The 25,278-nt window shown below is 44.6% G+C and overlaps 1 protein-coding gene across 5 annotated transcripts in view; it reads left to right on the top strand.

Moving 5' to 3' along the window:
• The window catches only part of LOC106587346 (transcription factor 12), a 95,154-nt gene that overhangs the window by 31,027 nt on the left and 38,849 nt on the right, over window positions 1–25,278 (top strand). For all 5 annotated transcript variants that reach the window (XM_045709112.2, XM_045709109.2, XM_045709114.2 and 2 more), the window contains exon 6: window positions 21,537–21,601. In XM_045709112.2, the coding sequence (XP_045565068.1) occupies window positions 21,537–21,601 (65 nt within the window). The remainder of the gene's footprint in view (window positions 1–21,536; window positions 21,602–25,278) is intronic.

Below are 25,278 nucleotides of genomic sequence, written 5' to 3'. Positions count from 1 at the left end.
TGGAAAGTTTACACATTATAGTTATCAGATTCACATGGAATTGTTGTGCAATTTAAATGTTTAATTATGAAACTATTTGTGAAAAGATTAAATGTAATCTTAGCTTCCAAATGAAAGAATTGGGTTTTCATAAGGTTAGAGCTCTGCTCAATCAGTGGCCCGCCCCTGTGAAGAGACATTGGTTATAAACTATGAAACACACCCTTCTCTCCCTCCACTATATAAGCCCTTGACGAAAATGTAACCTTCCGAGTACGCGAGGCCTGCAGCCTCTACGTTATAAGGGCGAATAACTTGCTGTTCCGGGTACATTAGGGCGACGGTCCGATGTCAGAAGGATTCAGGTAATAAGCTGTTCCGAGGTTGTGAGGGCGACGGTTCCACGTTAAAAGGACTAACATGTCAACTACAGAACTAACCCAACCTCAGCGTGAGCTTTGGTTACGAATGGTATGAACTTTGAACTCTTATTCACTACAGAAGTGATACCTCCTAGCTGTTGAGTTAGCAGCGGCCGCTGTAAACGTGGGCTAGGAAAGGACGGACAAAGGATCTCTTCTAACAAATAACATGACACTGCCAAGTATCCAGTTTACCACCAGAGACACTCTTAAAGGGACAAGGAAGATCTCTGATGGGCAACACGGCCAGCATCTACGACCAACCTACCGAAGCGCAGCTCAGAGTAAATATTTATAGCATTTTCCTTTTCCAAATGGGCAGTTATTTAGAATGCATAAGATTCTGTATTTACGATAGCATAGCTTCTCCCTTTGTTCTTCAGTCCTCCCACACTTTCATTCAAGCCCAACCCCCTCTCTTTGTGTAACCAGCCGTCATACAGGTTCCGTCCCCCAGGGACGTTTTCTTGTAGGACATAATTAGTAATCAATGTATGATCCATTCTGTGTATATGTAATTCTGTGTGATTAGTTAGGTATTTAGTAAATAAATAATTTAACCAAAGTTTGTATTGCTGATTCAACTTGTTAGCCAGGGTTCGTGAAGATAACCAAGAATTTACGATGTTCAGATGAGACTGAAATAAGGTGACGATTAATATTGACTGCTATTGATGTAAAATATTACTAGGTCTTTAAGAGTTTATTCGGAAGATAACAGCTCTATAAACACTCTTTCGTGGTGCCCCGACTTTCTAGTTAATTACATTTACATGATTAGCTTAATCAGGTAATATTAATTACAGAGAAAGGATTTTATAGAATAGCATGTCATATCACTTAATCCGGCATAGCCAAAGACACGACAGATGTGTCTGTTACTTGATCTCTGTGAAGCATTTATTTGGGCTGCAATTTCTGAGGCTGGTAACTTATCCTCTGCAGCAGAGGTAACTCTGTGTCTTCCTTTCCTGTGGTGGTCCTCATGAGAGCCAGTTTCATCATAGCGCTTGATGTTTTTTGTGACTGCACTTGAAGAAACATTCACATTTCTTGACATTTTCTGTATTGACTGACCTTCATGTCTTAAAGTAATGATGGACTGTAATTTTTCTTTGTTTATTTGAGCTGTTCTTGCCATAATATGGACTTGGTCTTTTGCCAAATAGGGCTATCTTCTGTATACCACCCATACCTTGTCACAACACAACTGATTGGCTCAAACGCATTCAGAAGATAATAAATTCCACAAATTAACTTTTAACAAAGCGAACCTGTTAATAATTGAAATGCATTCTTGGTGACTACCTCATTAAGGTGGTTGAGAGAATGCCAAGAGTGTGCAAAGCTGTCACCAAGGCAAAGGGTGGCTACTTTGAAGAATCTCAAATATAAAATATATTTTGATTTGTTTAACACTTTTTTGGTTACCACATGATTCCATATGAGTTATTTCATAGTTTTGGTGTCTTCACTATTATTCTACAATGTAGAAAATAGTAAAAATAAAGAATGAGTCGATGTGTTCAAACTTTTGACTGTTACTGTATGTGTGTGTGTTCTGCCACTGTCACGTCCTGACCATATACTTAGGTTTTTTTGTATTATATTTGGTCAGGACGTGGCAGTTATGTTTGGTTATGGTATAGTGGGGTTGTGAGTGTTGGGGTAGGTTCTAGGTTAGGTATTTCTATGTGGAGTTTGGTGAGTGTATGTCTGTTGGGTTAATTGGGGTTGGGACTCTCAGTTGAAGGCAGGTGTTGTCTATCTGCCTTTGATTGAGAGTCCCATATAGTGGGGTGTGTTTGTGTTTGATTTTTGTGGGTAATTGTAATTTTGCACTGTGTTTCGTTTCACCAGTGAAACTGTCACCTTTCTCCTCTGCGTGTTTATTTTGTTTTGTCGTTTCCATCTAAAATAAATATGATGTGGAACAGTCAACCTGCTGCGTATTGGTCATCGAGTGATTTCGACATATCTTCCGATGAGGGAGAATACGAGGAACGTGACAGCCACGTGACTGTGTCTGTATTAATAACTCTGCTGAGCTGCTACGATACACCCTCACGTTCCCCCAGCGCACCTCACATGCTCTGTGTGTGTAGTACCATTAAAACAAATCTGATTAATATAACTAGCTCACCACACACATCCAGGCCTTCTGTCATTAGACTTGATTTGGTGGGCTAATGGTATTTCCAAGTTACATCATGTCTGCAGTGGCATGGGACTGTATTTAGCCTGAGTCACCCATGGTGATCTCAGAGGTGTGTGTTGTGTTGCCTTACAGTTGTTGAACACCATCCTAGCGATTACTGTGAAAATTCCCCTAACTAACCTGTTTAACCACTGCTCATATTTCCAGGCAGATTAAATCTATTAGATGGCAGTTAATGGAGCAGGGGAGGCTGTGGCCTGGGCCCCAGAGACAGACTGGAGGCCCCTAGATGGGGACAGACAGTCTCTGCCCTACTCTGTGGTCTGTGCTCTCACCAGCCCAGAGCCCAGGGCCCGTATCCACAAAGCGTCTCGAAGTAGGAGTGCTGATCTAGGATCAGATTAGCCTTTTAGATCATGATGAATAAGATTATATGAACATATCCTATATCTGCATTCCTACTTTGAGATGCTTTGTTGATACAGGCCCAGCTATTCTCTGCCTGTTCCTCTAGAGACAGTGGTTACTGGGTTTCCATCTGATACCACTGGGACCGTCACCAAATACTTTGGACTCCTAACCCTAATTGATCTGTAACAGATGAAAAACACTTTTTCTTTTCATAGAAAGTGTTTTCTCTATGTCGATTCATTTTTTTTTTCTTCAAATAACTCTCTGGAGGAAAGTGCTTTTTAGTTTTCAGGCCAGAATATGTGGAGACTTGGTTCCACAGTCTCCTTTATTGAAAATGTGAGGCCTTCTCCATAGCTACACAACATAAAAAGCAGCCAGGCCTTGGACCAGTCTTAAAGTCTGTGTATAGGCTCAGGAAAAGTCCACAGACTGACATGCTTTCGCTGTTGATAGATGGACGAGAGGAGAGCAGTGAAGACGGAGTTTAAATCACAATCTGTCCTTGAAGGCCAGCCAACCCCTGTTAGTGTGTCCAAGACCACTGTGACCATGTATCCAAGTGCATCAGTGCTTTTCATACAACAATTTCAATGTGGATGAAAGTACACTTTTTTTTAAAGTAGCATTGCTCAGTATCCTTGGAACAGATGAATATCACACAGTTTAAATTGAACAGTGTCCAAGAATAGTTTGTGCTGCTTGCCTTATCTGGGTAATTAAAGCTGTAATGCTTGCTGTCACCAGGAAATAATTGTGGAGCCCATGCAGCACTAGTTTCTGAGATTTGCATCCTCATTGCCAGCCTGCAGAGTGTTCTGCAGTTAGCCCTCCTCTCTCTCCTCCTCTCTCTCCTCTCTTCTCCCTCTGCTTTCTGCTAAATGAATTCTCCGTGCACAGAAGAATTGTTCTCATCTGTTTTTCATCTCCTTTTTATGAAACGTAATGGGTTTCCAGGAAATGAAATGATGCAGTCGTTTAGTGACAATGCAAAGTGTTCAGAGCATTTTGTTGCCTAGGGTTATGTGCATAAGAGGGGCCATGACAGCGCCAAGATGTATTCTCCCTGCCTTTTGTGCAGTGGGGGGAAAATCAATCTCTCTCAGTGCCTAGGTAGGTTCTCTTTCTCCTTTTTGTTTTTAATTGTTCCTTAAGGCTTATCATGGAGAGCCAAATCCCACATGGCGCTAGCATCCCGAGCGTGTTTAACTGGTGCAGGTGTCGGTGTGCTCGCGTTCTGTCCCGTGAGGGCCCCTCCCCCGACCCAGGCTGTGATTGCGGCCAGGTGCTGCTCAGGTGTTCACCCGGGTACTTCTGCATTGTGGGTCACAGGTGCTGCCAAGGTTGCTCCCTCTCCTCTCCTCCGTCTGTCACTCACTCGCTCCTGCCTGCACCCCCCCTTTTCTCTGATTGCGCACCCCTCCTCTCTCTGTCTCTCTCTCTCTCTCTTCTCTATTTCTCCTGGTTACGCTCAAATTTGCCCACCCTCTGCAGCCTCCGCGGTAGAGGAGGCGGGGGCACTGGTATGCCTTTGGAGTGTGGAGACACACACACACACACACACAGATGGTGGGCTGTACTCACAGGTGTGAGTCACAGTAGATCATTAAGGACTGTGAGTGATTGTGGTGGTTGGTCCTTTAACCATACTCACTGTTAGCTCAACTGAACTAGAGATGGAATAGATGATATTATCCCTTTGTCTGCTCCACTGGTTTGGTACCACATGAGGAGAGAAGCCAGGTTTGGTACCACGTGATGAGAGAAGACTGGTTTGGTACCACATGATGAGAGAAGACTGGTTTGGTACCACATGATGAGAGAAGACTGGTTTGGTACCACGTGATGAGAGAAGACTGGTTTGGTACCACATGAGGAGGAGAAGACTGAGTTTGGTACCACGTGATGAGAGAAGACTGGTTTGGTACCACATGATGAGAGAAGACTGGTTTGGTACCACGTGATGAGAGAAGACTGGTTTGGTACCACATGATGAGAGAAGACTGGTTTGGTACCACATGATGAGAGAAGACTGGTTTGGTACCACATAATGAGAGAAGACTGGTTTGGTACCACATGAGGAGAGAAGACTGGTTTGTAATGAATCTACTCTTGGGTGAAGGCACAAGGCCTTAGCACAGTGAGAGCACATTTCTGCAACCATTTTAAGCATATGTATTGCTACTTGTGATTTGTTTACTGGGTACTAAACAATAGGTGAATAAAAAAAATTTGTGGGTTGTTTTTCTGGGCATCTTTGAATGTGTCTGGTGTTATTCTATGTGTCAGGCCAGCACAGGAGGAGAAAGAAAGAGGGAGGAGAGGGGAGGCGAGGGGAGAGGAGGTGTGGTGCGCTGTAGTCTAGTGGATGTAGCCGGTCATTATGCAGAGCTGCAGGGTGCGCTTATCTGTTACTGTGCTCAGTGGAGCGTGAAGGGCTGAAGACGAGCTGAAAGGGCACAAATCCCTCTCCTCCATCCCGCGCCCCCACATCCCCCCACGCCCCCTCCCCACCCCACTCACCCCCTCCTGGTCCCTGCCCTCCTCAGGCCCTGGGCCCAGTGCTGCCAGTGAGGCGTTGCCCAGCCCAGCTGCAGAGGGGGCTACCTGTCCAAGAAGGAGGGCCAGGGGAGAGGTGAGGTGATGTAACAGGTCCCTGAGGGGCAGCTGCAGCAGCGGAGGGGCGATGACAGTAATTACAGGTCCAGCCAATCAGTCCAGGAACATCTGGATATATCATCCTCTTCCACCTCATGGAATATGGTATCATATTGTACATGATTGTCACCTCACCTCCACTGATTCTGACAGCACAGCATACTGTACATCATAGTGAAATATTTCTGGTGTTGGTTTGACTGTGGATTATAAGCATTCAGTAAAACCAGCTCTTCTTTTCATTCCCGTTTCATGAAATATATGGGCGTTTGATTGTTCAGTAATTCACATCCTGTCTTTTCCACGACTCCTCTACCTTGTGTCTGCTGTTTCCCTTGGTGACAAAGCCAACCCACTCCTGTAAAGCCCACCTAAAGTCAAGCAAGCCTATTTCCATAGAAATCTCTGTAATGCTAAATGACACATCAAAAAGCGTAGCTTGGTGCATTGCTCAAATGTGAGATACCGCATCTACAGCAAGGAAGGATTTTCAGAATAGTGGAGGCAGTGTCTTACTAGGGTTTGACGACTGAATCATGAGCTGCCAGCATTCAGCCAATCCCTTTATACACACATCTAAAGAATCTGCCTACAATCACTATTGGAAAGCATCCATACTTTTAGCAGAGACTAGGCATTCTCTCTCTCTTTCTCTTTCTCTATCTCTCTCTCTCTCTCTCCCTCTCTCTTTCTCTCTCTCTCTTTCTCTCTCTCTTTCTCTCTTTTCTTCATCTCGCTGTACTTTGTCCATGTCACACTCTCTTTTCTCGACCACATCCCTTTCCCTCCCTTCTCCCTCACTTAGCCCCCTTTGTTTGCTCCCCTCCCCCACCACGCCCCTCTTTATCCCTCATATCCTCTCTCCCTTTCTTTCTCCCTCCTTTCCCTTTTTCTCTCTCTGTCCCCTTTCTCTCTCTTGTAGATTTACTCTCCCCTTACACTAGCTGGCAGCTGACGCCAATAACATTTTTAGTGATTGTTAAATGAAAACACAAAGTTGAAGGGCAATGATTCATTAGGAAGGAATGCTGCCAGTGGAACAGCTCAAGTCTCCTGACTCCACTACTGCACTGAATCTCAATCACAGACACACTCTTGGCTACTGTACCTCCATATATCTGTTGGAATGTGTCCGTCCGTCTGCCGGTCTCTGGCATTGTGCTCTATCTTGTTCCCTGATGGAGAGTCTTGCCATGCTTCATGTCCAGCCAGTTCAGTACCAGAGTACTGCACTGAGCTCTCTGTGACTCAGTGTTGCGTGAGTTGAGGTAGTCTGAGGTTTCACATGTCCTTTGATTCCGTGAAAGGGCAAGGCTAGGCAGTTTTACACAAAGCATCAACAATGGCTTTTTTAGGTACAGCTTGTGATGGCTCTTCACTATTCAGGGAGACCAGCCTTGAGAACTTTTTACTGAGGTGATCTTCCTTAAAGGGCCAATCCGGAGATGCTACATACATCATATCCAAAATATTTACTCCAATGTTTGTAAACAAAGTTAATGTAAACAAAAACTGTATTGCTTTAAAACATGGTTAAAACTATCATTTTGATCTCATGGCTAGTCAGTCCTTGCCTACATAGCTCTGTCTATGAATGTGAGAGTGGTTATATTTTACAAGTCTCAGCTTGAACCAATACAAGTGGTGATGTGGCCATTGTTTGAACTCCAGATTGGCCCTTTAAAGTTTGATGAGATGCTATATTTCTACATGAGATACAATGCTGTAAAAAAGTATTTGCAACTTTCTAATGTTCTCAACTTTTGCATATTTTTGGTACTGAATGTTATCAGATCTTCAACAAAAACCTAATATTAGATAAAGGGAACCTGAGTGAACAAATAATACAACAATTACAAACGTATTTCAATTCTTTCTTTTCTGTGTGAAAAATGAATTTCCCCCTTACACTCAATAACTGGTTGTGCCACTTTTAGTTGCAATGACTCCAACCAAACGCTTCCTGTAGTTGTTGATCAGTCTCTCATGTCGCTGTGGAGGAATTTTGGCCCACTCTTACACACAGAACTGCTGTAACTCAGCAACATTTGGGGGTTTTCAAGCATGAACTGCTCGTTTCAAGTCCTGCCACAACATCTCAATTGGGACTAACTTGAAATTGGTTGCTTTTTAGTCATTTTCATATAGACTTGATTGTGTGTTTTGGATCATTGTCTTGCTGCATGACCCAGCTGCGCTTCAGCTTCAGCTCACAGACGGATGGCCTGACATTCTCCTGTAGAATTATCTGATACAGAGCAGAATTCATGGTTCCTTCTATTAAGGCAAGTCGTCCAGGTCCTGAGCAGCAAAGCATCCCAAACCATCACAATACCACCATTTGTAAACTCAGGTTCACTTTATGTAATATTAGGTTTTGGTTGAAGATCTGATAACATTCAGTATCAAAAATATGGAAAAATCGAGAAAATCAGAAACGGGGCAAATACTTTTTCACGGCACTGTATTGCTGGCACTGTCATTGGCACTGTCCTTCTGAGTTTGCAGATGTAGCCTTGAGAGCATACAGGCTGCGCTATAGTTGTTTCTTCAAGGAGTCTAGCAGGAATAATTGACTTTGTCCCCATAACCCAGACTGACAGTGTGATCATACAGCCATTCATAAACCTCTGCGTTTAAGGCCTTGTTGGGATGAGTCAACCCAATTCAATTCATCGGACTTTATGAAATGAGGCGGGCGACTCTGGCAGCTCCGGACAGGCGGGCGACTCTGGCAGCTCCGGACAGGCGGGCGACTCTGGCAGCTCCGGACAGGCGGGCGACTCTGGCAGCTCCGGACAGGCGGGCGACTCTGGCAGCTCCGGACAGGCGGGCGACTCTGGCAGCTCCGGACAGGCGGGGCGACTCTGGCAGTCATGTTTAGAGTGGTGGGGCCAGTTGTGTGTCTGTGCCCTGTACTCTTACAGAGCCATGCAGGTGCACTTCTCCGGCCCTCACACACTCCAGTCCACACACATACTACACACTCCACACATACCATACACATACCACACACATCTGGCCCAGGGACCTCAGGTGGCAAACGCAGCGCCCGCCACAGCCTCCCCTAAAAATATCCACCCCCATTCCCCCATGGATCCAATTCATGGAGAGAAATGAATGTAGCAAATGAATCAATGTAATCGTGTTAGTTTTCAGATGTGCTCGTCCCAGGAGCAGGGTAGCACAATCCCCTCTCCTCCCAGGATACATAGGGAATCCACAGCGTCATTACCCTGCCTGTGTAATATAATCCAACCTGCAGGGTTTGGCAAAGAGCACGCACACACACACACACACACACACACACCTCCACTGAGCACACACACACCAATCCCCCCCACTTTGTCCCTGTTCATCCATATTAAATCTTTCATTACACATATATCTTATTTTATTCATTGTTTCCCATCCTAGCCCGGGGCGCTGTGGCTTAATGAGATATTAATCCTCTGTTTCAGCTGGAACATTTATATTTACCTGGGAACAGATCTGGTTCCATTCTCTTTGTCATTGTGTACTCACCTTTGTTATGTTTCATTAACTGTACATGAAAGGTTGTCTTTTATATAAATTATCATCCACCTACATGAGCTCTAACTTTGCATCTATCTGTTCTCTCTGTAGGTTTCTTTTAGCCACAGAAACAGGGGAACTGGAGCAAACACTAAGTGCATGCTAAAACACTAAAAAGCATGAAATAGCGTGAACTCTGCCACACCTGACCTGTGATTCAATTAGAGCCCTCACAGAGAGCTGGCTGAATGTCTGTCAGAATGTCCCCTGTTTCCCCTGCCTAAGCTCAGCCTCCCCTCCTCCCCTCTCCTTCTATCCCCCTCCCCCCCCTCTCCTTCTATCCCCCTCCTCCCCCTCTCCTTCTATCCCCCTCCCCCCCCCTCTCCTTCTACCCCCCCTCCTCCCCCTCTCCTTCTACCCCCCCTCCTCCCCCTCTCCTTCTATCCCCCTCCTCCCCCTCTCCTTCTATCCACCTCCTCCCCCTCTCCTTCTATCCCCCTCCTCCCCCTCTCCTTCTATCCCCCTCCTCCCCTCTCCTTCTAGCCCCTCCTCCCCTTCTCCTTCTATCCCCCTCCTCTCCTTCTATCCCCTTCTATCCCACTCCTCCCCCTCTCCTTCTATCCACCTCCTCCCCTTCTCCCCCTCTCCTTCTATCCCCCTCCTCTCCTTCTATCCCCTCCTCCCCTTCTATCCCACTCCTCCCCCTCTCCTTCTATCCCCTCCTCCCCCTCTCCTTCTACCCCCCCTCCTCCCCCTCTCCTTCTACCCCCCTCCTCCCCCTCTCCTTCTATCCCTCTCCTCTCCTTCTATCCCCCTCCTCCTTCTCCCCTTCTATCTACCTCCCCCCCTCTCCTTCTATCCCCTCCTCCCCCTCTCCTTCTACCCCCCCTCCCCCTCTCCTTCTATCCCCCTCCTCCCCCTCTCCTTCTATCCCCCTTCTCCCCTCATCCCCCTCTCCTTCTATTTACCTCTCTCAGCCCCTGTTGGAGCCCCCCTGCTGCTGCCAGGGAGATGGAGGTGGGGAATTAAATGCTTAGTCAACTCAGAGAATTTAACTGAGACCTCTTAAATGCCTACCACACACACACACACACACACACACACACACACACACACACACACACACACACACACACACACACCACACACACACAGCTCTGAAACAATTATCAAAGGACTGGTCCCATTTGACCACCCTCTCTATATGGCTGTTTAGTTTTTGGGTTGTTCTGTTGGACCTTGGACATTTGGGTCTCTGGAATTTCTGTGAAAGGGAATATGCCCAAACTGCTTCGTGACTAAGAGCCGGATCAAACTTCCTAACCTGTGTTGTCCTTCCTGGCCCTTCATCTCTGATCCTCTGATGTCTCATTGTTTAACAGTTGCCTGGCATCTAATACCAGCCATCCACACACACACACTTTGATGTGGTACACTGACTGTATTATAATATCCATCCAGGGACATGCAAGAATTCCCCTCCCTCCTTTTCCATGGCTTATTAAATGTATTCTTGTTTTTCCCTCAATGCTCCTGTTGCCCGAACATGGCCGTCTCACATGTGCATGTCTGATAGGGGTGTGACTACGTGTGTGTTAGTGACCCTACTGTGGTGGCCTCCATCACAGCATCAGTGTGAACCACGTGGTGGGAGAGGTTGTTAGGTAGCTCATGGCCCTCCTGCACTGAGAGAATGGATGCGTGATTATGAAGTCATCAGCCATGAACCAGTAGAGCTGGGGAGGCACCCCCCTTCTCGCGGGTCCTCGGGGTGCCATTGATTGGTGGCCATGTGTTTGTGCCCGATAGACTGTGAAATGGTGTGTTGCAGCACGGCTGTGTCGCACCTGCGTCCCACCAAGGTGATTGATTGGTTTGGTCATGTGGAATGTTCCCATCTGGTCTGCAGTAATGCATTTTTTTCCATCCTGTGAATAGCAAGCACTGGCTGGAGGATAGTGAGGCTCCGAAAACGGGAAAGGCCAAACGAAAACATTTCCCCCTCCCCTTTTTGCTTTTTACCAACGCGGAAAAATCAAATAGACCAAGCTTCTTGTCTGATTATCCTGTGTGGTGGGGGTTGGGGGTATTTGGGATAAATACAATCAGGAAATCCACCTCTCCTCTTATACACAGGAACAGACCACCAGTGGAATCAAATCCCTTCTGTCTCTAGGTACCAGAGGGCCAGTAGTACTTCATTTTGAAAGGCATACTTCAAGGCTGAAAGCTGTGTGTTATAATGAAGGTTGTCTTTGATCCAGCTGAATATTTAGAGTCCTTGTCATGATTAAAAACCATTTCATGCTCCTCCCATCCTGAACTTGAGAGAGATGGAGGAAGCTTGTCTTTGCTGTTAAAAGAGAGCCTTTTCATTTTGTCGAGCATGACTCACCTTAACAAGTCTGTTTCATTTTGCTCTACTTAGATTCCTCCTCGTTTGATTCTGATTGTTCTTAATCCCGGTCCCTCTCTTTTAATTGATCTATTCATTCCACCTAATGACTAATTACATATCAGAGCACATCAGCGAAGGCATTCATCATCGTAGAACATAATAATCAATGACATTTCAACAAAGGATAAAATAAATATGCAAAAGAACTCATTAACATTTTGCGTTGGCTGTTTGAATAATGCTGCTGCTGACAAGGCTGTAATTAACAGAAATTGATGCTGAGCTCAGGGTGGGAAGAGAGAGTTGTTTCCCCAGAGCTTTATTGTGCCCCCAGTGTGGGACTCTGCCTTGCTGGTAGCTGGACTGGGCTGGCTGGGCTGTGGGCACTGACTGCGACATCAGAGAGGGAGGAGGGGCTGATGTACTACCCTTACCACCCTGCTGACCTCTCCACAACCCCAGCCCAGCTCACAGCACAGCTTTTATTTACTGTCAAACACAACCTGGCGAATACATCAAAAGCCTGCAACAGGATGGATGTACACAAACACTTGAGAGAAGGAAACAAAAGGCTCCATTTTAAAAGCCGGGGAAGCCAGTGAGTGGGTGTGCTGCTTTGTTCACGGCTGTAATGTCGCGCCTGCCAGTGGATTGTGTTTGGGAGCTACTGAGCATGCCCAATGCAGTGCTTTATGTCAAGGTTTCCAAAGATACCAGAACTTTCCACTACAGGGTTAGTGTAGAATATCAGGGTGGAAATGGAGCTGCTCTGTAGTACGTGGTCTAAAATCAATTTCCTATGTTTTACTTTCCCACTGTAGGTCCCTGAGTACACCCCTTCTTCACCCCCTGTCTCTCTCTTTTCCTGTTGGCTTTCCTGTTTTTGTCATGAATATCAACAGAAAATGCAGCAAACACAATAACACCGTACCCAAACCGGCCGTGCGCCCTTGCTATGTGCACACTTTGATTTTGTCCCCCCACACCAAATGCGATCACAATACGCATGTTGAAATATCAAAACAAACTCTGAACCAATTATATTAATTTGGGGACAGGTCGAAAAGCATTAAACATTTATGGCAATTTAGCTAGCTAGCTTGCAGTTGCTAGCTAATTTGTCCTGGGATATAAACGTTGAGTTGTTATTTTACCTGAAATGCACAAGGTCCTCTACTCCGACAATTAATCCACACATAAAATGGTCAACCAAATCGTTTCTAGTCATCTCTCTTCCTTCCAGGCTTTTTCTTCTTTATACTTTATATGGTAATTGGCATCTAACTTTCATAGTTACCACGACGACCGACTGACCTCAGTTCATATTTCAATTACCCACGTGGGTATAACCAATGAGGAGATGGCACATGAGTATCTGCTTCTATAAACCAATGAGGAGATGGGAGAGGCAGGACTTGCACCGCGTTCTATTTTAGCGCTTGGCAAAACAGACGCTCGTTGGCGCGCACGAGCAGTGTGGGTGCAATAATTGAATAACATGTATGTTTACATTTATTTTTGCAACGCTCGTGCACGTGAAGTGAGCGGTGTGGTCAGCATGTAAATCTGTTAATGTTTGTTTTTTGGACAGCTGAAAGTGCTGATTGTAACAAGTTGAAGGAATTTATTTTATTGCGTGTGTTAGCCCTGCCATATGGCTCAACATGGAACATTAACTTGACAGCGATAATGGATTGCACTGAGGTTCTTGGCTAGCACTCCTAAAGCAGGGACAGGAGCATGGGTTGGGCTACTTCACAGGCACAGCACACACTGGAAAGAAAGAGGGGGGAACAGATGTATGATCTATTCATTTGGCTTTAGCATTACCCTCTATTTCCTCATGTTTACACACTGTTTTACCCACTTTATATGTATATACTGTATTCTAGTCATGGCTCATCCTATATAACTACTGCTGTACACACCTTTTCTATTCATATTCTGTCCATATTGTATATACACACCATTTATATATATACACTATATACAAAAGTATGTGGACACCCCATCAAATTAGTGGATTTGGCTATTTCAGCCACACCCGTTGCTGACAGGTGTATAAAATTGAGCACACAGCCATGGAATCTCCATAGACAAACATTGGCAGTAGAATGGCCTTACTGAAGTGCTCAGTGACTTTCAACGTGACACTGCCATAGGATGCCACCTTTCCAAGTCAGTTCGTCAAATTTCTGCTCTGCTAGAGCTGCCCCGGTCAACTGTAAGTGCTGTTATTTTGAAGTGGAAATGTCTAGGAGCAACAACGGCTAAGCCGCAAAGTGGTAGGCCACACAAGCTCACAGAACGGGACTGCTGAGTGCTGAAGCATGTAGTGCGTTGAAATCGTCTGTCCTCGGTTGCAACAATCAACTACCGAGTTCCAAACTGCCTCTGGAAGCAACGTCAGCACAATAACTGTTCAAGGGGAGCTTCATGAAATGGTTTTCCATTGCAGAGCAGTCACACACAAGCCTAAGATCACCATGCGCAATGCTAAGCGTTGGCTGGAATGGTGTAAAGCTCACCGCCATTGGAATCTGGAGCAGTGGAAACGCATTCTCTGGAGTGATGAATCACGCTTTAGTATCTGGCAGTCCGACAGACGAATGGGTTTACTGGATGCCAGGATAGCTCTACCTGTCAGATGCATATTGCCAACTGTAAAGTTTGGTGGAGGAGGAATAATGGTCTGGGCCTGTTTTTCATGGTTCAGGGTCCTTAGTTCCAGTGAAGGGAAATCTACAGCATACAATGACATTCTAGACGATTCTGTGCTTCCAACTTTGTGGCAACAGTTTGGGGAAGGCCCTTTCCTGTTTCAGCATGACAATGCCGCTGTGCACAAAGCGAGGTCCATACAGAAATGGTTTGTCGAGTTTGGTGTTGAATGAACTTGACTGGCCTGCACAGAGCCAAGACCTCAACCCCATCGAACACCCTTGGGATGATTTGGAATGACAACTGCGTGCCAGGCCTGACCGACCTTACTAATGCTCTTGTGGCTGAATGGAAGCAAGTCCCCACAGAGATGTTCCAACATCTAGTGGAAAGCCTTCCCAGAAGAGTGGAGGCTGTTATAGTAGCAAAGGGGGACCAACTCCATATTAATGCCCATTATTTAGGAATGAGATGTTCGACGAGCAGGTGTCCACATACTTGTGGTCATGTAGTGTATATACACTGAGTGTACAACACAGGAACACCTGCTCTTTCAATGACATAGACTGACCAGGTGATTCCAGGTGAAAGCTATGATCCCTTATTGATGTCATTTGTTAAATCCACTTCAATCAGTGTAGATGAAGGGGAGGAGACAGGTTAAAGAAGGATCTTTAAGCCTTGAGACAATTGAGACATGGATTGTGTATGTGTGCCATTTAGAGGGTGAATGGGCGAGACAAAGATTTAAGTGCCTTTGAACAGGGTATGGTAGTAGGTGCCAGGCACACCTGTTTGAGTGTGTCAAGAACTGCAACGCTGCTGTGTTTTTCAAGCTACACAGTTTCCTGTGTGTATCAAGAATTGTCTACCACCCAAAGGACATCCAGCCAACTTGACACAACTGTGGGAAGTATTGTTGTCAACACAGGCCAGCATTCCTGTGAAACACTTTCGACACCTTGTAGAGTCCATGCCCCGACGAATTGTGGCTGTTCTGAGGGCAAAAGGGGAGCTGCAACTCAATATTAGGAAGGTGTTCCTAATGTTTTATACACTCAGTGTATATATGTTTATATTTATGTTCAGATATAGCTTGTTCTGATATTTACTTTTTGATTATGTATACTGTTTTGTTGCTAGGTATTACTGCACTTTTGGAGCTAGAAACATAAGCATTTCGCTGCACCTGTGATAACATCTGCAAATCTGTGTACACGACCTATAAACTTTGATTTGATTCTGTGTTGTGTGTTTGTTTTATTTGGTCCGTGCCTTCCTTACCAGCGAGGCGAGTCGAGGGGTCTCAGGGTAGAAAAACAAAGAGGCCCTTGGTAGGAATGCATCGGAGATGCTGTAGAGCGGAGCAGAGCAGAGCGGAGCAGAGCTCACTAATTGGCTGTTTTTGTGGCTGGGGTTTTGAATTGATCCCTAGAGATGCTTAGATCACTACCTCCCAGAGTATCAAAACAAGGCGCACTGCACAGCACCGCCATGCTCCAATCAATAGGGAGCCATACTGTGAATGACTCCTCACAACACCTTCATTCTGAGGTCTCTGAGCTGCATCCCAATTTCATTTCAATATTTCATGTTGCAGATGCTGTTTATACCTCACTCACTCATTATACCCTATCTAAGCAAGTCATTCAATTCAGTAAGGTTGAATTGTAGGGTGGAGGGCAAATCAATTTCTCGACTGCTGCACACTAGCATAGACATATCTGTTCTATTTTTGGTATTGATGGTAACTGTTCAACATAATGATTCGCAACTCCTCTATTGCATTGCATTCAATGTCAAAACTGTTTTCAATTTTAGGCGATCATAATCATAATGCCCATTCAAAATGCCAAATGTATATTGTGATACGTATACATTCAGACAGTCGTATGCCAGAATTGAAGGAAGCCTTTTTCCGTTCAAATTGATTTTCATATTGAGCCGGTGTCATCATTGCTATTGATTTGGCTAGGAGCCACAGTATTATCCAAGGTGTCTGACCCAGTGGACTTCATTTATATTTAGATCATCTGCTGTGATGGCTGTTATTAAGCCGGTTTATTCTTGTTGTTTTTGCATCATGTGTCTGGGGGATTGCGTCTGCGCCGGTGTCAACACTGTTCTTGATGGACACCTGGACAACCCGGGCTTCTTCCTCGCTAGCAGAATGATGAATTTACTTACCATCCTATCCATCAACACACCGTAGTCTAGGGAAGTACAAAAATGTATTAAAAAAATACAAAATATAAACTGTCACAGACAAGAATCAAAAAATGAAACAGTTGGAGAGAATATTGCTTTCTGTAGACCGACTGCACCTGCTCAGAACAAATCTTGTAATAATGATATTAGCGCTGCTGTTGTGAATGCCAGGCTGGCTGTGATAGGACAGGCCTGCTTGGGGAGATAATAAACAGCATGGCTAATGCCCTGGAAAGTGTCAGGCCTGCGACTCCTCTGGTGAAATTGGTCCCTTGTTCTCATGGTTTTCGTTCCTCTTTTCGCTCACAACGTTAGTGGGCTTTGATGGATGAGGTCTTGTTTCAGACTTCAGTGCTTCATAAAAGAGAATTAAGATTTAATGGCTCGAGTCATGTTCTGGCTCTGTAAATATAGGTTATTACGGGGACCTATTCTCCTCAGATTGAGTTATGTCTGCTAGAGACAGAGGAGAGCGCTGTGTTGTGATGAGGGTGTATTTGTCGGGCTAATTTGGGTGCTCGCTCGGCTCTAGAAGAAAAACCTAAGTGCCAATCTGTTCCACCTGATTTATCATCACTTGTTCTTCACTGCTTCAGCATCTTGAACACACATCCACCAGACCTGTGATCAACTTCTCCATCACTTCACATGATTAGTGGTTTAACAAACGTTGAGTGATACCCTTGAATGTACCTATTAGCTGTAAATTGCTATTCATTCTGATGTTTTCCTGGATTAACTTTCATCGCAAGACAGCCAGGCCATAGACTTTAGGTGCTCTTTGATGGAACGCTAGCCAGTCTACCTTTTACTTTTCTGTTAGGCGTCTTTTGTTAAAGTATTGTAGAAAGCTTCCTTGGGTTTTTCTTGAGCCAAGTTTCCTTCAACCAAGTTTCTAAATGGCTGAGTTAGCAGTCTCGGCAGCAGCAGCAGCAGCAGCAGCAGTGCCCTCTACAATCAAAGCACAGGGATCCTGCCCTGGCTGTCTGCCTCCCCTCAGCCACTGGCATGTGAGAGTCTCTCTCCCAGGTCTTGTACTGTGTCCTCGACCAACACATCACACTCCACATGCGCTCTGCTCTTAAGTGTGATGATTTGGCTCCATTAATCATCCCAGTCAGAGGGTTTCTATAATGTAGGATGTGTCCTATTACGGAGGGGAACTGCCTGCTGGTGGCTTCCAGGGGGACAGGCAGGGGGAGACAGAGGGGAGTGCTGGGCCAGGCAGGTTATTGATCACAGAGCCCCTCTAGCCTGTCACTCCTCTAGCAGTGCTAAGGAGAGATGGAGGATGTGATTAGATAAAACAAGGGTTAGAGGAGCATCCGCATCAGGCAGGCAGCAAGGCAGGCGAGCCGAGCCCAGAACCCTGTTAATCAGTGACCTCTACACCAGATCCTGAAGTTAATCTCTAGCCACACTCCCACTTGGCCCTTCCCCTCGCCACTGCCCACTGCATCCTTCTCCTCCGGGTGACTCATTTTGCTCATGGAGGAGAGAGTGGGGGGTGTGGAGGGTGAGTGAGTGTTGGGGTGGGTGGGCGACGGGGGTGGGGCAGTGGCCTCACAGCTGCGCTAGCTGGCACCGGTTCCTCAAACATCAGCGTCGCAGCCAGCAGCCTGCTTGGCACAAACACTCGCCAGTAACACTTAAACAAATTGCAATTGCAATAGCTGGGCTGTCTTACATTGTTGATATTTGACATTCCAAGACACTTTTTCTCCCCCATATTCCTTTTTGGAGGCTTTCATCATGTAGATGACTGTATGTTATGAGCGAGCCCCCATTGTTTTCTAATCTTTGTGTTTGTGTGTTGAGCACCTATGGATCTTCTACAGAAGCTTCTCTTTGACACCCTGTTCTTTCTTTCAAACTGGAACATTCTTAAAGGTTTCTACATGATCCACTGAAAGGTTTCTACATTACCCACTGAAAGCATTTTTGCCTATGAGATTGTACAACCTCACCCCAAAATATACCGTGTGGCATTATATTTAAAACAGTCAAAAAAATGTTATATAATGGTTAGCATTTGAATCATCGCTGTTTTTTGGGGTTTTCCTTTTGATGTACAGACTTTAGTATTTTGTCTTGTCCTCCCCCTTAAATATAAAAACACATGCTGTGGATTTCTATACAGTGTAGTAGCACACATCTTATACACATCTAAAATATTAATACATTTTATATAAATATATATACAGTTGAAGTCGGAAGTTTACATACACTTAGGTTGGAGTCATTAAAACTCATTTTTCAACCAGTCCACAAATGTCTTGTTAACAAACTATAGTTTTGGCAAGTCGGTTAGGACATCTACTTTGTGCATGACACAAGTAATTTTTCCAACAATTGTTTAAAGACAGTGGGTCAGAATTTTACATACACTAAGTTGACTGTGCCTTTTAACAACTTGGAAAATTCCAGAAAATGATGTCATGGCTTTAGAAGCTTCTGATAGGCTAATTGACATAATTTGAGTCAATTGGAGGTGTACCTGTGGATGTATTTCAAGGCCTACCTTCAAACTCAGTGCCTCTTTGCTTGACATCATGGGAAAATCAAAAGAAATCAGCTAAGAGACCAGAAATAAAATTGTAGACCTCAACAAGTCTGGTTCATCCTTGGGCGCAATTTCCAAACACCTGAAGGTACCACGTTCATCTGTACAAACAATAGTACGCAAGTATAAACACCATGGGACCACACAGCGGTAATACCGCTCAGGAAGGAGACGCGTTCTGTCTCAACGAGATGAACATACTTTGGTGTGAAAAGTGCAAATCAATCCCAGAACAACAGCAAAGGACCTTGAAGATACTGGAGGAAACAGGTACAAAAGTATCTATATCCACAGTAAAACGAGTCCTATATCGACATAACCTGAAAGGCCGCTCAGCAAGGAAGAAGCCATTGCTCCAAAACCGCCATAAAAAAAGGCAGACTACGGTTTGCAACTGCACATGGGGACAAAGATTGTATTTTTTTGAGAAATGTCCTCTGGTCTGATGAAACAAAATTAGAATTGTTTGGCCATAATGACCATCGTTATGTTTGGAGGGAAAAGGGGGACGTTTGCAAGCTGAAGAACACCATCCCAACTGTGAAGCGCGGGGGTGGCAGCATCATGTTGTGGGGGTGCTTTGCTGCAGGAGAGACTGGTGCACTTCACAAAATAGATGGCATCATGAGGGAGGAGAATTATGTGGATATATTGAAGCAACATCTCAAGACATCAGTCAGGAAGTTGAGCTCAGACTCAAATGATGTCAATTAGCCTATCAGAAGCTTCTAAAGCCATGACATCATTTTCTGGAATTTTCCAAGCTGTTTAAAGGCACAGTCAACTTAGTGTATGTAAACCTCTGACCCACTGGAATTGTGATACAGTGAATTATAAGTTAAATAATGTCTGTAAACAATTGTTGGAAAAATTACTTGTGTCATGCACAAAGTAGATGTCCTAACCGACTTGCCATAACTATAGTTAGTTAACAAGACACTTGTGGAGTGGTTGAAAAACAAGTTTTAAAAATGACTCCAACCTAAGTGTATGTAAACTCCCGACTTCAACTGTGTGTATATATTTAGATATATCTATCTAAAAATAAATGTATCTATATCTCAGTATTGTTATCATCCTCTGTATCTGCACATGTTGCTGTGGTAAACACAGGGGTGTGCTGGTAAGTGCAGTGACATCAGAATGGGAACATCTCTTTGTTTACCAATGCTGCGCTCTTAGATCATGCGTGGCGGCACGCTAAACAGTTAAATGCCTGTTTACCGTTGGGTTCCTCAGGGATGTTTTCCCCTCGGTTTGGGCTGAATTGCAGCGTTGTTGACTGTGCTCAGGTCCCTGGGCATGTTACAACGCTTGGCTTGGCCGGGTTGTGCTCCAGAGGTTCAGGGGAGCTGCCTGCCTGGCCACTAGCTAGCTACCTCTCTCCCTGACAGGTAGGTAGGTATTTAGGTAGGGCCAGACCTGGAGAGAGAGGAAGTTTTCCTGAGAAACAATAACACTCAGCCATCAATTATTCACGGTGGACAGGGTGTGTGACAAAACACATGCTGGGGATGAATATTTCACTGTGGGCACGAGGATCTCCTCACAGGGGAGAGACAGAGGGACTAAGTGATACTGATGGAGACCAAACCACGCTGAGCCTGAGGTGCAGCTCAGGAAATGTAAAAAAAAACAACAGGTATAACCTTTTTAGTCAGCCAAGACAGATGTTCTCTCCCTCTGCGGTGGCTCAGGGTATGTAGTTAACCCACAACTAAATGCTCCTTCCTTTGTGAGAGAGCTAACCTAGAAATGTTATATCATATCAAATGAGTTGTGTTGCTACTGAAAGGGAAGCAGCGTTGTCAGTTAAACCACCTTACCTGATTTCGGCAGCTTCCTCTCAAGCTCTCTGGAGACTGTGTGCAGTTGCAGTACGATTGTACCCCGCAGCAATACTCAGAGATGTGAATCCTCCAACATGTGCCTCTGTTCACCTGGGCATGCCAGTATGATGTTCTGTTCAGTCAGAGCGTAACAAAATCACCTGGCTATGCAAGTTTTAAACTCACTAGAATATCTACCTTTTCCCCAGAGTAAACCCAATGTTGTTCCAGTCCTGCGTCTGGTGCTTGCAATGTTTGAAAGTCTGACAAAAATAATGTACGATGTGGTTAAAGTTGTTTATCATTTTCTTGTAGGAATCTCTTGTTTTTTTCCGCCGGAGTAAAACTGCTGAGTTTAGTATATTGTGAGGAGCATGATTCATGTGCGTTGTGCGTCGTGTGTTTTATTTGTTTTCCTGACGGCTGCCTGGAAGCGTCTCTCTCAGGAGGAGTGCTGCTCACTAAATGTGTGACACTGATGGAGCAACTCTGTCTAGGAGGATCTCTTATAGCTTAAGGAATACGTATTCTAAATAACATTTTGTACAGATCTGCATTATGATATGGAGCAGTGGTTTATGTCCTAATGTGTGGCATCATATGTGACCGGTATAAGTGTGAAAGTGAATTAGGATATTACCTTGTCATTTCAAGACACAATGAATAAGAACGATGATTTCTAGACCATGATGTGGTGTCAATGGTTTTTGTCTAAAATGTTCTGTCTCCACAGGTAAATCAGCAGAGAGGGCTCAATTTCCAGCCTATGGGAGAGAGCCTGGCGTGTCTGGCTGCCAGGTAAGTTTGATATCTGCTATTTACTGCTTAGTGTGGCTCTGTTGGTAGAGCATGGCACTTGTAACACCAGGGTTGTGGGTTCAATTCACACCAGGTACCACTAAGAAAATGTATGCACTCACTACTGTAAGTCGTGCTGGATAAGCGCATCTGCTAAATGACTATACTGTAAATATAGTGTGGTGAACTCTGCTTGTTTAGTTCTCCTTGTTTGGGCATTTTCAATACATTGTTAAAACTAATTGGCATGTCCAGCTCATCAGATAAAATGCCTTTGTTGTTAGTATAATTAGAGTGAAAAGGAATGTTTGCACCGGAGATGGTTTATGAAGCGAACAAGAAAGCTCATGAGAATATTCTGAGTTGTGGAGGCTTAGATAATGAGTGAGTGATTACAGTGGAGTGTCCTCAGGTCTTCGCTGCCTGGGCTGAGGAGTTGCTCCGTGCCCTGTGTAGTCTAGCAGGGGCAGCCCGAAACCACAGAGAAACACCACTTTCAGCACCTCCATTAAGCCAGGGTCAGTGAGCACAGCCAAGCTCAGCCCAGATCCCCTCTCACAGCCACACAGATGTTCAACACAAAGGACTGATTGTGTGCACAAGCCACAGCTCTCTCTCTCTCTCGGTCTGACGTCAGCAAGTCAATGGGGAGAGCTCTCATATTCTCTCTCTTTCCTCCTCTTTCTCTCCCTCATTCATTCTTCTCTCTGTTCTCCTCTTTCGCTCTCACTCACTGTTTTTCGGACTCTGCCCACTCTATCTCGAGTATCTCTGTATTTCCTTTCCCTCTGCCCTGGCTGTGAGACCAGTAGGAGAAGTTCCACGGAAAATGGCTTCCATCAGGGTCTGCTCCACCCTCCACTGTTCCCAGTACTGAGCGTTTATAATCCACATTATGGTCAATGATATTGGGATTAGGGGTTTGTGAGTCTGGACTTTAAGATTAGGTTTAGGGCTACGTCTGAAAGATGTCTTTAAAAGATAGAGACCACCTCTTTTGGCTTAACCCAAAGATCAAGGGAGCCTCTGACCTCATTGACTCACTTGTTAACACACTCGTTTAACCCCAAGCTAATCATGTGTCAGAGTAGTACCCTTCACCTCTCTATCCCCTCACTGTACACACTGTACACATTACTACTAACAACTATGTGGTCATACAGAGGTCTGCGCTTCCAGTCAGACACAGTGAAAATATAGCTGATGTAAGTTGAAAGCTCGTTTACTCATTCATAAAAGAGCTTTTGGAGATGGAATGCCAGTTCAGACATTTTGTGTGGGAACTGGGGAATTGATGCAGGCCTGCAGCTGCTGAGATCTGAGGCTGGCAGAGATTCAGTTTGTCTGGTCCTAGAAAAAAAAAACAGGAAGACCAAAAAAGTAATTTCATTCTTTAGAGAATGTAGGAAGAATGCTGGCTGGAAAAGACGTTATTAATATTGTGTAACCCTTCTAGTGATTATCGACAGGGCTCGACCGCTGAATCTTGCCCAGCCGAATCACGCATGAGCAAAGTCTCTCTGGTGCAAAGATTATCAGGCATTGTTTATCTTTTAATGAGCAGCCTGAATGTTCACAACCCCCATATGCTGGAGATTTCATAATCCATCCACACTAACCTAATAAAAGGTAACATTGTATTTTCTTCTCGGAGGACCAAGAATGGAAATTCGAAACAAACAATCAATCTATTAAGAGGTTGGTTTTTGGAAACTACCGTAATAGCGCCAGATATCTGCCAAACAGACCATCAGTTGTGGGCTTGTCGTCAAGTCTAAGCAAATTGCCTCGCTCAGCAACGGATTATTGCATAATTTGAACGTGATGAAGAAGTCCCCATGTCTTATTGGGTTAGATATTCAGAGTGTTGTAGCCAGCTGTGGCCCCTTATTCCACTGTTCCTTTTTTACACAGAACATGTCGGTCTCACCATAATCAACCCGTGTTTTTAACCTTCTGGCTTCATCTTTTTGGATAGTTGTTATCTGCACACCAGTAAAAGAAAAAGATCCCAATGTATCCACTCATTGTCTTTGTGGTATGGTAAGGTGTTATTCTGCCTTGATCATAATAGCAGGAAATCTGATTTAATTGAAGGCCTTCAGCATATCATCCCTCTCTCACTGGGAGTGCGGGCATACTGTTCTGTGTGCCCATGTTGAGTTGGGCCTATGTCCCCAGTGGGATGAGGTAATGAACAGGGCTGGGGTGTGGGGGGAGAAAGTAGGAGAACAGGGAAGAGAGAGTGGGAGAAAGAGGGAGCGAGAGGGGTTGGCAGGTTGCCGGGTTGCTGTGTTGCCGTGGCGGCAGCAGCGCTCTGTTCCGCAGGTAGCTCCTGTGTGCCTCCTGCGAGACAGATTACCCTGATTAAAGTGACAGGATGCAGTTGACAGACGACTCCCATTATCTCCTCAAATCTGCGTGACATTTCACAGTGGAGATGATCATTGAGATGTGAAGAGGCTTGGGCAGAAAGCCCTGTGATTCAGGAAATTCTTGACATAATAAAGTCTTGTGTCGGGTATTGGGCTTTAACAACATGATTGACTGCAATGTCATTTGATGCAAGTGTGTTATTGGAGGACATTTTCTCCTTCTCCTTAGACAGTCACACATTGACTACAGAACAGAACAAGCCTTGGCTGTTAAACTCAATTTCACTCAATTCTCTTCTCTGTCTGTTTTCTTCTTCGTCTCAATAGTCTCTTTTTTTCTCTCCAGAATATCAAAGATATGGGTTTAGTTTCATGCAAGCATAACATTTTCTGTCATCTTTAAATAGGATTCTGATGATTTGAAGATCTATGTAATCAACAACCAATAAACCCTGGCCTCGCTGGAGTTTCCTATGCTTTACTATGTGTACTGTAGATTACATGGTAATTGGTATTTCATCTGACCTCTTGTGGCTCTTGAATGGTTTTTGTTCCATGCAGTAGTTCCTATAAAAGAAACACCAGCTAATATAGCTGGAAGGATTAAATATCATTGAACAAAGGCAGCAGAAGTGAGTCTGGTCTGGTCTGTTGTGCCATGTCAATGTCAATGCAGTGGCCTCTGTGACAGGTTGTCAGTTTGCAGAGCCTGCTTCTCCCTTCATTTCTACTGCAGTAAAGCAGTGGCAAACTTGATTTTCACAGGACTTGATGGCCTTCATTCCAATCTGTTAAAATCAGAATCTATGGTATTTTTAAAATACCACCTCACTGCCATTTTGCCGTTATTGTGAGGGGTTTTGATTTTGGGGAAATACACTGCTCAAAAAAATAAAGGGAACACTTAAACAACACATCCTAGATCTGAATGAAATAAATAATCTTATTAAATACTTTTTTCTTTACATAGTTGAATGTGCTGACAACAAAATCACACAAAAATAATCAATGGAAATTCAATTTATCAACCCATGGAGGTCTGGATTTGGAGTCACACTCAAAATTAAAGTGGAAAACCACACTACAGGCTGATCCAACTTTGATGTAATGTCCTTAACTTCTCTAGGGCCGGTGGGACAAAATCGTCCCACCTACGTAACAGCCAGTGGAATCCTGTGGCGCGTTATTCAAATACCTTAGAAATGCTATTACTTCAATTTCTCAAACATATGACTATTTTACAGCATTTTAAAGACAAGACTCTCGTTAATCTAACCACACTGTCCGATTTCAAAAAGGCTT

The sequence above is a fragment of the Salmo salar genome, chromosome 26 (assembly GCF_965601325.2).
Source record: "Salmo salar chromosome 26, fSalSal1, whole genome shotgun sequence".
NCBI classification, from domain to species: domain Eukaryota; kingdom Metazoa; phylum Chordata; class Actinopteri; order Salmoniformes; family Salmonidae; genus Salmo; species Salmo salar.
The sequence above is the reverse complement of the archived record's forward strand: the minus strand, read 5'-3'. Positions and strand labels throughout refer to the sequence as shown.